The 14,766-nt window shown below is 38.5% G+C and overlaps 1 protein-coding gene across 4 annotated transcripts in view; it reads right to left on the minus strand.

Moving 5' to 3' along the window:
• Positions 1-14,555, minus strand: part of LOC106069894 (uncharacterized) — a 29,984-nt gene extending 15,429 nt beyond the window's left edge. For 2 of the 4 annotated variants that reach the window (XM_056043957.1, XM_056043953.1), the window contains exons 1-6: positions 14,335-14,555; positions 12,332-12,385; positions 11,569-11,769; positions 9,624-9,873; positions 2,857-6,386; positions 441-899 (exon numbers count right to left, since the gene is read on the minus strand). In XM_056043957.1, coding sequence (XP_055899932.1) covers positions 441-899; positions 2,857-6,386; positions 9,624-9,873; positions 11,569-11,769; positions 12,332-12,359 — 4,468 coding nt within the window. In that variant the 5' untranslated portion in view covers positions 12,360-12,385; positions 14,335-14,555. Of the gene's footprint in view, positions 1-440; positions 900-2,856; positions 6,387-9,623; positions 9,874-11,568; positions 11,770-12,331; positions 12,420-14,334 lie in introns of all 4 variants that reach the window. The other 2 variants (XM_056043954.1, XM_056043956.1) reach the window with 2 other exon arrangements.
• Between the last annotated feature and the right edge of the window lie 211 nt (positions 14,556-14,766).

Genomic DNA, 14,766 nt, shown 5'->3' on the forward strand with positions numbered 1-14,766 from the left:
TTACATTGGACTTAATATCACAATGTCAGTCTTATAACATTGTGCTTGTAGTTCTTAGTGGACAGGTCACAGTTGGCATGTACAGAAGTGACGTCTGATTGTTCTCTACGGGTGGATGGGGGTCGTCAGTTCTTTTCTCCATAATAAGAAAGTATCAAGAAAGTTGAAGCTACGACTATGAACCATAGATTGCAAAAAATCCTTCGAGCGCTACGATATAAACCTGTGAATCGCTTATTACCAATGAAAGTCAACGTTCAATATGTTGAAATCAAATATAAATGCCCTGATTAGCTAAACCCTCTAACTAACCCTTACCTTCTTCTATCAATGTAAACCCTCTAACTACCCAGGTTACCAGTCTAACTAACCCTTACCTTCTTCTATCAATGTAAACCCTCTAACTACCCAGGTTACCAAACAGTCTAACTAGCCCTTACCTTCTTCTAAAATGGGACTGAAAATGAGACCATCGCGCAGAAACCTCTGCTCGGTGCTTCTTCTTCTCTCTGGGAAAGGCAACTGGTGCATCATTATGTTCTGCTTCAGCAACGACAGTTTGGGCCCGCTGATTGTCTCACTGGTGTCTGTATCCATGCTACTGGCCAGCGGGCTGTTATGTGTGGTAACAGGCGTCGATTCGCACTTCTCCGCGTTCAGGCAAGGGATTGTCCCCTCGGAGGGATGTTCCAGTCCTCGTTTCACTGTGTGATGATGATGGGTCACCACTTTGTGAGGGGAATGAGACTTGTGCTGATCACAGCTGTCCTGTGATGTTCTGCTTTTGTTGGATATATGAGACGCCTTATAACTGAACGCGGTGTGGAGTTCTGCCCTCGTGGGTGCCTGGCTAAACTTAGAAAAGCAGTTGTCTTCCCATGCCCGATTAGACTTGTCTCCTAAAAATATGAAAATCATTGATAAATTTATCTAAAAAAGTTTTTTTTACTGCTGAGGTATACCTTCTTTGGCAGTTGATCAATGTCAGTTCTCTTTTTTCAATTTGTTACACAGCCTGAATAAAATATTTATATCATACCTAATTTATACAATGCTGAGTTTGTATAAATCAAGTTTTGGTCATTTTGGTGTGACTACATTTGTAAGGGTATTAGCCTCATCTATAAATACATTATGTTCCATATATGAGATTAAACTGTATTTCAATTCAGTAGTTATAATCAACGTTTTCTGTAGATATGAGATGTTTTTATAGAGAGATTTTATTGTTATTGAAATTGAGTTTTTTAGTTGCATCAAGAAAGAGGTAAAAATAAAATGTGTTGTTTTAAAATTGTGGGAGAAGAAACCCATAAAAGTGTTCAGGTACAGTTTGATTTTAGAAAATGACTACAAATTCATGTGAGTAGGAAATGATACATAGCTACATTCTAAGCGACAACAAGAGTGGTGACCTAACGTAACGCAACATGACCTGCATAACGCTTCCAATACTGAGACCAGGTATCGGTTGTTTTCTTTTTACTTGCTGACAATTGATGAATGTGTGATGTTTGAATTCACTACAGTCTAGTTTTTAACTCTCCTCATCTTGAATCTATTTCTTTGTATTAAAATGAATGAAAGGCAGTTACTTTTGTTTACACACCATCTACGTCCGATCTATTTATTTATAATCCGATTCCTTAACAAAAATTATCAACATTATTTTTAGCTAAGGTTTCACGTGGAAGTTAGATGTCTTTCATTCAGACCAGCATTTCACTTTTTACATCGGGATCTGTACATGGTAATCTAGTCAGAAGGATTAAAACTTAATCATCAATTTTTTAAACATTTTGTTTACAATCGTTCGTGTTACTATGTATGTACCACCAGTTACAATGTACATCATTATCATTGTCTATAGTAAACATATTTAGAGTGGAACGTACGACACAGTGCAACTAGGACACAAGTGAAATAGATATTCATCATCGACTTCGTTTTATATTAGTTCATTGTAATAGAATCATGTCCGAGTATCATAAAAGCATCATTAGTATCTAAACTAGTCCTTTTAGCTCTCGTGTTTATGTTTGTAATGTTATCACAGCGCCTTGAGCCTACATTTTGTTTGTTAACAGCGCTCTATAAAGTAAATTATTATTATTAACTGTCCCTGAAATTCCAAGTATCCTTTTTTTAAAAACATGGAAATGAAAGTGGCACATTGAAAAATAAACATCTTTCCATGGGCATTCTTAACAAGCAGGACCATTTAAGTAGTCTCCCCTCAACTATTTCGTTGGCTGTAATAGAGGAGGAATTGAGATCAGTGCTTTCAAAGACAAAAATCAATCCAACTTTCTATAGATAGAAACTTGTTTTGAAAAGAAAGCCCAGTTAGTGGGGATACGAACAGACAAAGAAACTTGTTTTGAAAAGAAAGCCCAGTTAGAGTGGGGATACGAACAGACAAAGAAACTTGTTTTGAAAAGAAAGCCCAGTTAGAGTGGGGATACGAACAGACAAAGAAACTTGTTTTGAAAAGAAAGCCCAGTTAGAGTGGGGATACGAACAGACAAAGAAACTTGTTTTGAAAAGAAAGCCCAGTTAGAGTGGGGATACGACTATTGTCTGTTCTAGACGTCTACAAGATCGCATGTGTGTGTTTTATACGACCTGTAATTAATTACATAAAAAGATAATTAACTGCAGCATTGTATTAGTTTATAATGTTATTATTTACATTCCTCTTTTAGACTATGCCTTTGGGTGTAATATGCTAATTAACTAAAGCGTTGCCTTCTATTAAACTATACTAGATCTAGGTAGTCTTTTATGTTATTGGACTGAAGCATTCATTGGAGACTACACTATCGTATGCGTGTATAAGACCACTGTGCTGCTTACCTCTTGTTGGATCAAAGTCCTCCTCAAACGTCTGCCACGTGTTGCCTCCCTTCCCCAATGACTTGTTTTGTCTTTTCGCTTTAGACTCGCAGGTGTCACACAGCACTCGGTTAAAGTTGCTGTCGTACTCTAAGGAATCGGTCTCGCTTGCTTCCGACTCTATCGCGTCCACTCGGGATCCTTGAAGTAACCGGCGTATGAGAATCTTGCTGGCCGCTCGGGAATCCCCGATAGGCTTAGGGATGGTCACCTGCTCGAAGAAGCTCTCGGACTTTCTGTTGACGTTGTGCTTGGTCAGAGGGATGCGCCATTCGTGTGGCACTGCTTCCTCATTCTCTTTCTGTTGTAACACTCCTGCTTCAGGGTGCTGAAGTGTAGACCTGAGATCTTTCTGTTGGAGCTCCTCCTTGTCATGGTGCGTCCTCTGCCCAACTCGGTGATCCAAGTCTGTAATGTTTCTTTCGTCTTTTGGTTCCTTATTCATTGTGTTGGTTTGGTGAACATTTTTCCTGGAATGTGGATGGCCACTTTGTTTTTTTTCGTTAGCAGGAGGGCTATGAGTACTGCACGCCTTGAGATTTCCTTTGCTGTCTTTGTAGTGTCCTTCAGGTATAGTGAAGACCTTATCTTTCTTATTATCCCTCAGTACTTCGTTTTTTTGTTTTGTTTCTGCAGCTTTAGATCTACCGTCAGCAGACCTTTCTCGTCTCCCTTTATCAGATTTGTGCCTTTTGTCTTCGTGCCTGTTTCTAGCCTCCTCATGTTTCCGTCTTCCCTCGGATCCAGTTCTATGTTTTCCCTCGGATGATTTGGATTTCCCGTGCCTCTCTTCGCCAGATCTGTGCTTGCCATCTGCTAGTCTTATTGCTTCGAGCTTTCCATCTACTGGGCTTGACATATCATCGACTTTGATGTCTATGTATCTTGCTCTACTTTCTTCAGACCTTTGTTTTCCTTCGGCGTTCTTGACTTTAACAACTGCCCCATTTTCCATTTCTTTTTTTTCTTTCAAGTGATTTCTAGGTGACGTTGAGATAGTTTTTCCTAATTCTGAAACCGTACAATCACATGCAGCCAAGGCCTGAATTGAGGATGATTTGCGATCACTATCTTTCACACCTCTCTCTTTTTTCGCGTGATCTTTAGACGTGTGTTTTTCTTTTCGTAGAACGTACTCCTGTTCGCCGAAAAGTCCCTGGATGTGCCCTACCTCTCGGACAGAAACGTGAGTCTTGTCTACTCTTTTAGAGGGCGACACGCTTTGAGATCGAAGGATCTGTTTGCTAGTTTCTAAGGAACTCACGGTATCCATGAGTCTGTTGTACGTTCTATGCACCCCTTCTTCGTCGGTAGATGTATCCAGGTTCAAACGAGGCTTGGTGGCCTCCATTACGAAAGACAGTGCCCGCGCCACCTTAGCTGCCGCTGAGACAGACTCTTCGGCTACTTTAAGAGCTACCTTTAAGGACTCTTTAATGGACTGTTCATTTTCCTTCCTCATGTGTCGTATATTCTCCCACTTCTCACTTAGTTGCCTCTCTTTGTTCTCCTGGGTTAACCATCGCAGTTTACTATCGATGGATTCAGTTCTTTCCTTTCTCTTCTTACTACTGTTCCATTCGTTTCGTCCCGTCGGCGGTGGTGACCCAGCAATGACTCCTGTCAAGCGATCAAGCGTTGGGCTAGCGCTTGAAATTCGACGACTTTCTTTATTTAGCCCCACAGAGCTTGGGCACTTGTGCGCAGATTTTTGATCAGGAACGTTCTCAGTACATTCAGCAGACGCTTGACGCAGAGTCTCAGTTTTCTTCCCATGAGTGCTGTGTTTGATTTTTTTCGAGGAAGATTTCTCTTTGTTTTTATCTTCGTTGCTCTTGTCATTGCATTTGTCCTCCTCGTGGGTCACATGACTGGCTCTAGACCTTCTGACTTTTTGCATACTTGGGTCATTCAATACATATTCATTTTTGTCCTTAGTTCTGGATACATTCTCATCGACATGCGTGCTTTGAATACCCAATGGAAGCTTCCCCTCTAGGTCAATAGATTTACACTTTCTCTTCTCCTCTCGGAAGTCCACGCCGTTAAAACTGCTGAGTTTTGGCGGTCTGTCTTCAACAACAAAATCCTGTTTGGTTCTTTCATAACCTTCGAAGACGCACGTGTCCCGGTGGACATCATTCGACATTGTCGTCTTAGGAAGCGTCAAGTGATCCTGCAAATCAGTGAAATGGGATTCTTCTGGTTTGTCTCTGGGCTGACTGGTTTTGTCATTCAAATTTGGAATTTCTGTTGTAACATTTTCAATATTCTTAGAGCTAGCAGTTTTTACGTTTTCAGCGTTCTCATTTCCAGGGAGACATTTGTCTTCCAAACAAATCTGCGTTGAAGAACTTAGAAGATGCTCAGAATTTTTTCGACTTCTCTGTGGGGTTTCCATCAAAGACGACTGCATACTTTCACTTTTTGATGCCCGGTCGAGTTTAGTGAGGGAGCTCTCAATCACCAGCTGTTTGAACTGGTTTAGCAACTCTTTGGTTTTTTCCTTGTCCCCTTTAAACTCTTCTAGCTTTGATAGCAGAGCCATGGATTCGTGGACATCTAGGTCAGAATCAGAGCGGGACACGTCTTTGGACATTGGTGATCCTTCTAGGGTGTGAGAGTCTCCTGGGGCATCTCGTGGTCCATTCATCGCACCCACTTCTAAAGACTCGTAGGGCTTTGGGCCTATCATCGCGCCTTCGTGTGAAGGAATGCTATCAATAGCACCAACGGGATTAATTTTGCTTGCAGTGTAAAGGTCATCATTTCTTTCAATTAAAACTTCAAAGGAACCATCTTTCTTTGCCTTTATCGGAAACATTTCTGGGCCAATTTCAAAACCTTGTTCACATGGCGGGGGTTCGAACCCTCTTCCCTGTTGATTGGGAACTTCCAACGACTTTTGGATGTCCGTGAGAGGATCAACAATTTTCTGTTGTGCATTACCTCCATCGACGAGGTTCATTCCCTTATTCGATGTGAGCATCGAGCTTAGAATAGAATCGCCTCGCCCTGCCGTGTCATCGTGGCAATACATTACTGTATGAAATATTTCCACATCTGTAGTAATAAAGTTATCTTCCGGACTGGTAAAGTTCTGAATCTCTTTCTCTATTTCCTCTGACTTTACCGTGATAGTTGGAGGTGCCAGATCTTTAGACTCTGCTATATTGTCTTGCATTACGTCGAGTGACAGACCTTCGCGTATGGCTTCTTTCATCTGTTCCTCCATCTTTCCACGCACATTATGTGTATCGACACCACTGGACTCACGATCTCGCTTGTCTATCTGGGACAAGTCAAAGTTCATTTTTTCGTAAGTCACGACAGGGACCAAATCATGTTTCTCTCCGGCCCCGACCAGCTCTTCACTGGTCTGGTCATCTGGACCAAACTCGTGCGACCCAACGTTAATTGACAGCTCGCCCTCTACCGCTTCATTGGTGACCTCTGTCTCAGATTGTTCAGTGTGAGTCTTGTTATACGATCTAATGGGAAACAAAACAACACAGTTAGAAAATACTAGGCGACACACGGCGTAGCATACCCCGCTATTTTGCAGGACCGGCCTTAGGCCACTGCAATCTATGCAACCGCAGTGGGCCCGGCACTTTCATATGACCCGCGCTAATTCTAGGTGTAAATTATTAAATTAAACCATTTTATAACTTATAACAGATTTCCCGCGGCCTCCTGTCGATTTACCAGGAGCTCCTGGAAATCTTCTGAAATTACTGAAATATACGAAAAAGTCCTGGAAATATCCGGAAATTATTAAAATCTTTTGATTTGATTTTGATTTTAGGCACAGCGGCACAATTTAGGTGCGATTACAAACACACGGCATTGTGCAATACTCGTAATTGTGGAATCTGGTGAAAGAAGCTTCTCTCGACTCAAACTAATGAAGAAATACTTGAGGTCAACAATTTTCTTAGATAGATTGAAACATTTGGTAATTCTTGCTATTGAGCGTGATCTATGTAGGAAAAAGAGTTTTTATGATATACTGTATGACTTCGCTACTCGCAAGGCTAGTCAAGTAATTCTGTACGTAATAAAGAATGAAAAAATGCAAAGACAAATTTATTTTCTAATACAAACTCTTAATTTTCACTTATTATTCGTATCCCTACCCAAACTTGGCCCCGCGAAATTTGTTTCACATAGGGCCCCACAACGGTTGAGTCCGGCCCTGCTATTTAGTGACTGGTGAATGTAGAGTAGATTACTTGTTCTTCCCCACCCCCTCTTTTTTTTTTCGCCGCTAAAGTTAAGTGGGGTTACTATAGTCCGACTATTTAGTGACGGTGAATACTACTTGTTCTCCCCCCCCCCCTCCTCTTTTTTTTCAGAAATAAAAGAGTGATCTTTCCTTCTCCTTGTTCAAACTGTTTGGCCATGAAGAGAGTTATATAGATATAGATAGAGATATCGTTAGTATTTTGTCCCCCGGTTTATGTACGAATTTCAAGAAAAGTTTCCGCCAAAGAACAAAGATACATGTGTACTCTAGGGGTGAAAAAGCACAATAAATCTCTTTTTACAAGTCCTCTTTTCAACTTGCTAATTCTTTTCTGGACAATGTCGGAAACTGGAAAAACATAATAGAAATGTGACAGATTGTGTATTTCTTTGAAAAAAAAAAAGTAGTAGCTAATTGGCCAGACTGAAAAAGCTCTCTTTTGACTGTTATAATTAGTCAAAATATTATCCCCTAAAATTAAATTTGGTCTAGACAATCTTTATCTTGAACAGATATTGCGTGCACTCCATCGAGTTTCATTAAAAAAACAAAGAAATAAGAAAGATATATAAAGACTTTTTAAAAAGATAATACCCCCTTTATACAGCTTATAGAGTGGATATTTTTCTCAATGGTAGATTTTATTTATATCATTTATTTATTTATTTCATTTTTTTTTATTTGAAAAATTGCAACGGTCAGAATAGACTCCGAGTGGCCAATGAGCTCGTTTGTGTGTCCTCAAAGACATACATCACCGTCTCTTGTAAGGTGTTTAGGCCTATCCATTTACTTTTATAAACTTTGAGTAGATTTAGAAATTCGCTTAACCTGGATTTATGCAATAGGGAGGGATAAAAAGGGAAAGTTTTGACACAGAGACAATGACGCGACTAGTAAACTCAAGAATAGAAGTTTAGGAAGAATAGAGAAATGTAAAGAGACTACTTCTGAAGGCTGTAGAGAGAGAGACAGTTTTTATGGACGCAGACATTTAGCTTGACGACTTTGGACGGTTTCTTTCGTGTTTATTCAACTCCTTATTCGCTGTCAGTGTTAACTAACTTACATTTGTTAGACTTTCGCCTGTGTTCATTGATTTCTTTATTAGAGAGTTACCTCCGTTTGACTTATCTGCATAAGACACAGCGTGGTGGCGCCTAAGGATGTTTTTAAATTTTTAAATATATCCTTTATTAGTTATTAAGGACAAAATAATTGCTCTTACCAAGGTTGGTTAGCTGTATAAAAGAGGAATCGTTAAAATTGTTTTTACTTGTTTGAAATCTATCAACAAGTTTTAATCACAAAGATTTTGACTAAAAACAAATTGCTGTCCCTTTAGTTGATTATTCTGGCTATATCATTATTACGTATTTGCCTCCTGGGCATCTGGCACAATTTAGGTTATTCTCCCTTCGTATCACAAGAGCTAAATTTATAAAGTTAGGTCATTAAAAACAAGGTCTATTCACAGTTAAGATAGTAATAATTTAATAAAAATCTGTTGTAAATATTACATGTTCACAATTTCTTTGCCCTATCATTCACAAATCAAACCTTCATAGACAACCCCACCTCCCGGACAAAGCCCAGTACCTTCCCAGGGTCGACATTATCAAACAGTGTTTTTAAGTTGTGTGTTCTAAAATATTTCCCCCTAGTATCCTGGTATCTGGGGCAATCAATGAGGATATGTTCCACGGTGAGGCGAGAGTCACAGTACTCACAAAGTGATGGCTCCTCTCTCTTCAGCACAAAGGAGTGCGTGATGTTGGTGTGACTAATCCTAAGTCTAGACATGGTCGTACTTCCTCGCCTATCCCTTAGTCTGTTGGACCTTGTTGGGCACAATGCAGTCCATCTTTCTACATTCCTATCAGTCTTTTGTCTTAGTTAGAGCCTCTCTTTATCATTATTACTAGTCAATTATTTGCGGTTTAACCAACAGGACAAAACGTTCCTACCATTATGACTACAGTAAATTTATTGTGGTCTTATCCATCAAAAGGCCTACACTGTGTGTGTGTGTGTGATTAAACTAATAGGACTGAATTTTTTTTTTTTTTTTTGCCGCTTGAACCAATAGACCTACATTGTTGCTCAGCGTTGTTCTGTTCTTACCACTAGAACTTATTTCATAAATTTAAGTTTCCCCTTTCAGACCTTGCGATCTATGGGGCAGGTGATGAAAAGTTCTGTTTCTGTTAACGAGTCATATGGCCAGCACAACGACCAACCACCTTTACTTTTCCCCAAATAATGTCAGATACCCATTAGAGCTGGGTGGACTCATAGGCGCTCCAATATCCAGAAATTAAAAATCCCAGTCTTCACCAGGATTTGAACCTGGGACCCCCAGTTCAGAAGCCAAGCGCTTTACCACTCAGCCACCGCACCTCATCTAGCCATTTCATAGGAACATTGAAAGGAGTCAATACATCATTTCGATTTAGAAATGTTTTTTTTTATTGTTCACCTGTTAGTCAAAGGAGCATCATTAGGAGAGCGTTGACTAAGATCCAAGTTTTTATGTGCCGCATCCTTGGAGGCCACGTCCTTCAACTCGGATGGGTTGAAATTCTTTGGGGCGTCTACTAGGGTGTGTTCGATGGTGCCATCGTCATTCAGATAGTTGTCAATGTCGTCATCCAGGGAGCCGTCCACCACGCTGAAGATATGAGGCTTGGGGAACCTACTTGGGATATCTACCACAGGTCCGGTGTAATCTGAAACACATTCATACACAGGATACTGTCAAACACACGCATAAAGTCCTGTTTATATTCTACAAAAATACATCCATACACGATACACCTGGACACAGGAGCTGCGGAGAACAAGGGACATAACTATGTGTGAATGCCTTAGTATGTCCAAATTGTTGGGGCTGGGATAGGGAAGGCTTCAACTGGAAATAGATTCCGTTTCTATGGGAAGGGAATAATAACGCTAAAGTTGGTATTGGGCGCCACTGCTTTTTTGAAAGAGCAGGGGTTTATATTTGTATAGAGATATGAAAATATGCTTAACACAAGCTCTGATTCTATGTATATCTCAAACCATAGAGAGACAAAGAGGTATTTCACGTTAGGACATACAGAGAAAAGAGCACAAGATCTATTGAGCTTCTTCTTATTAGTATTCGTTCTCTTCAATTCAATCGATTGATTTCTTGGAGCCTCTATATAAGAAGTAGAATGTTAGTGAGTAGCTTTCATTTGTATCAGTATTTAATGTGTTGTAGCCATACGTGTCAATGAGAAACTGTAGCAAGAACAAAGCAAAGAACAATCCTATAGAGACGCTGGCATTGGATAGGCCACGTACTTCGCAAGCCTGCATCCAACATAACAAGGTAAGCCCTAACCTGTAACCTCCAAAGCAATGGGAAGAGAGGACGGTGGTTGCTGTGCTGTGCCCCAGACTTGATCAAAATTGGATTCATTTTTAGTTGAAAATAACATTTAAAAGGTATGTATATCAGAATAGTGGCAATTATAAATATAAGTTCGCAAATAAAGCCAATAAAGAATATTTTTCAATAATTATTAAAGATCTAAAAAAAATAAATGCGGACTGCTGGCTATGTCGATAAATTTGCAGCTTCATACACATATAATTAAAGTTTATCTTCAGGTCCAAAGATCAAGGAAGAGTGTAATATTTCATGTGGTTTAACAAGACCAAGCTATGACCTACTTATATTGCCAGACTTACGCAAATATTTTATGCGTGGGGTTCGATATTAGTTCTTTTCTCGCGTGGGCCGAACATCTCCTACAGGTCCTAAAAACGTCTATCACCAACAATAAGTAGGCACCATGTTACAGCCGACCGTTCTCATATTCATTGACAGGATAAGCACATGACAATTAACGTTATAAATTGAAGCTTTTTTTTTAGTAATGTTAATTTATTTAAGCAAAGAGCTTTTACATTTTTATTAAATTGGTTCTTTCACAGAAGCTCAAATATTGTTTTCTAAATAAGGGAGATAATAACAGTTTAAATCTAGTTTCAAAAGAATTTGTTGGTTGTCTTTCTTGACATAACGTTTAAAAACAATTGTTCATTTTTTTATTTTATTTTCAAACAGAAAGACTAAAACCCTATTAAAGCATCGGTACTCAACAATATTGAGATAGATCACAGACGGTATCCGTTCGTTCGTCTAGATAGTCCCGGGTTCAACTCTAAACTACACTTTATAGCAGCGCGGGTATCCCGAGAAACAGAGAAAGACTGACTGGGATAGACGCACACGGAGAAAGAGAGACGAAATGAGAGACAAATAGAGAGAAAAAGAGAGAGAGAGAGCAAGAGAGAGAGAAAGCAAGAGAGAGAGAGAGAGAGAAAGAGAGAGCAAGAGAGAGAGAGAAAGCTGTACTCCTACAATGTTAAGCTTGATGTCTCTCTCTCACCTTCTTCTTCATCGATGAGGTGATCAATATCGGTGTCCACACGACCATCTATGGTAACAATTGGAGGATATGTCTCTTGGTTTTCCTTCTTGCCGGCCAGAGGGTTCAGGAAATCGAAGTTCGGGGAACGGAATTCTTTTGGCACAACGTCCATGATGGGCAGAGGAGCCGCCCCCACCTTGCTCCTTTCTCTGTGTGGATCTGACATTCAGAACAGAACATTGGCAGTAACAGAGGAATGTATTCACTGATAGACACTGATCATTTCTAATAGGTCAGGCTGGTTCCAATTCAGAGAGACATTAATTTGTCTTTTGAACTCTCGTATTGTCTGTTCTCATGGTGCCCAGTGATTACATTATGTTTGTTAACAGTGCTATATACACTGAATTATTATAAGTACTATATTTTTAATGTGGACGTTTCTTATAGGCTGTATTTTGTAATGAATGACTACTTTGTAAATAAAAATTATATTGAAAGTGACATGTAATATTTCAGATTTTTTATGTAACTTTTATTAAGGAATTAAAAAAAAAAACGGTGGTGTATTAATACATATATAAAGGCTTTGTAAGCTCTCAGAATCAATGATGACATTTATTTAGACAGGACGAAAGAACACTGATATCAAAGTTGTACAAATAGAAATGAAGGACTCTTTGGAGAAATCATCACTCCTTAAATAATCTAAAATTCTAGTGTACAGTGTGCAATTGTGTAAAAATCTGTCAATGACAAGCTCGGCAATGTTAGTTATTACCTCCATCAGAATCACGCAATCCGGACATTCTTGTTTCAGACCTGACACATAGACCTAGATTTAAGAGCAAAGATAATTGAACATAGGCCTATATTAAAATTATTAGCATACGTAAAAAGCGATAAATAGTAATGTGAATTACAGAAGTGGTAATTTCAGATGTACGTAACAGACTGTATGGTAACGTCTCTTAATAGGTAACCAGACAGGAGTGAATTGTTTTAATCAGTTGCACCTGGAATTTCTAAGCACTTTGCAGAATATTCTAAACAAATAATTATAACCTAATACAGTGTTTCCCAAACTGCGTTGAGGGGAACTTCAGTGTCCCACGAGGTCTAAAGAAATGTCCCACTGGAACAATCAACCAGTAAACTTACACGTAGTTAGTCTAGTTTTTCTTCTGAGCAACTTGAACAAAACAAAGTGTTTATGAACATCAAGTTGTGAACTTTGAACTGACCCAGCGTCTCAATGGAAACAAAGGATGAACGAATAAACGATTTCTTGTCGATATTTTGCTTCTGTATTCTACAAGCATATTTAAGTGAAGCAGTAGGCCAACACTATTTACTATTTATATTTTGCAACAAAATCAAAATAAAGAAAAAGGCTTGAGGCCACACCAGACATTAGAATTACACATACTAACATTGTGCCTGATATCAATAAGCTATGTTCTTCAATGACACAATAGGCCTACCATCAGTAATTAAACTTTTTCAAATATGTTTATGCCAGTATTTTATCATATTGTTGTTGTTTTTCTTTTTACATGGAAATAGATAATATTGCTAAATTTGGAACATGGTTGAATAATAATTAGGGCCTATTATTATTATTTAAACAAATTTAATTTAATTCAACCTAAAAAAAAAAAAAAGTAGTGGTCCGCTAAATTCTCCGAATGTGCGAAATGTTAAAGAAAAATATGTACTGTATGTCACGTACACAGTATCTATATTTAGCCCAAGGCTACCAGACAGAACTTATTAGCTCGGGAAATTTTCTTCACGCAGTAGGATCATGTTTGAGAATAAATGTGATTGGTTTTGAAATATTAATTATTGTACATTGAGCTGCATTTATTGGTTGGCATCGCAACGAGGGGACGTTAGACATGTGACAACGCTATACCCGGGGAAAGGTGCTAGATTTTTGGTCTGTGTCGTGCGGAACGTGTTAGGGTTCAGATGTATATTTTACATTATAGTGTAGATCTTTTATTTAGCAGAATTATACTTATTCTGTTCTATTCAAGTACATTTAACCATTGTAATTATTTGTGAATAGCTTTTCCAAGTTTTGAATTAAAGCATTTGTTTTAGACGAAGAGAAGTTTCTTCATTGAATATAGTAACATAGTTAGATCGACTTAGCGATTGGCAACTTCTAGATGATCCTCTTATCAACTGGCAACATTCTGGATGATCGTACTATCAACTAGATCTAGCTACTTCTATACGATCATCTTGTTAAAAGAAGATTTCAAGATCCTCGGCCATCACGATCATTGATAGTGTGATACAGATCAAGTATAATCGTAAAATCTGGCACTATTGATGATTTGTGACACTGTAAAACTGATTTAATGCATTATTTATTTTACATCAATTAGATGTAGATCTAGTGAAACTAAAACTGATGTAGGCCTATAACTATAGTTTCATTGTGTTCCAGATCCAAAAATTTAATCTTGAGTCTAGATTTGTGTCAATTATTTAAAAACAAAACATATCTATGTCTAAAATCTAGATGTACAATGACTAGAGACAGAGTCTAGTCTCGTCGAAGTCTTTTAAAACAGTTGTTGTTAGTTGTATAAGCCAGACCATGTTTAAGTTAGACCTAGATCTAGTTACCTGTTTGCGTCTAGATTTTTGTCACCATAGAAAATATAGCCTAGAACTGTTACTAAGAGCAAACAAACAAATGGCAATGTTGTCTTAAGAAACGTGACAACGAAACAAATCTAGATTATAAATATAATAACTAATCATTACTTGTTTTAATTTCGCCGTATTGTTTTGTGCTTGGAGGTCAGGCCGTTCGTTTAAAGTTTATAGCAAGCTGTTGACAATTTCACTGAAAAGATGTTAATTAGGTCTATGCAGATCTGGAACTGCATCCACCATGTCTGGAGCAAACCGATAGGATGTTTTTAAAAGGGCTCATAATCATATGAACGCCTGACCGCCATGTCTGGTTCACCGATGATGTCATTATGAAGACAGCCCGTTCAGTAAGAATTCATTATGGTGCGTAAACAGACGCTATAATTAATATACCTTTTACATTGGTACATTTGAGCTCAAAATCGAAGAAATCATAAATGGATTGCCAACTTTGCGCACTAAGCCTATATTTTTCATTTAAATAAGTCCCGTTCAACATGGATGTCGTAAAAATTAAAGTTTTTGATGAACGAAACTTAT

This window comes from Biomphalaria glabrata, chromosome 10, assembly GCF_947242115.1.
Source record: "Biomphalaria glabrata chromosome 10, xgBioGlab47.1, whole genome shotgun sequence".
Taxonomy (NCBI): domain Eukaryota; kingdom Metazoa; phylum Mollusca; class Gastropoda; family Planorbidae; genus Biomphalaria; species Biomphalaria glabrata.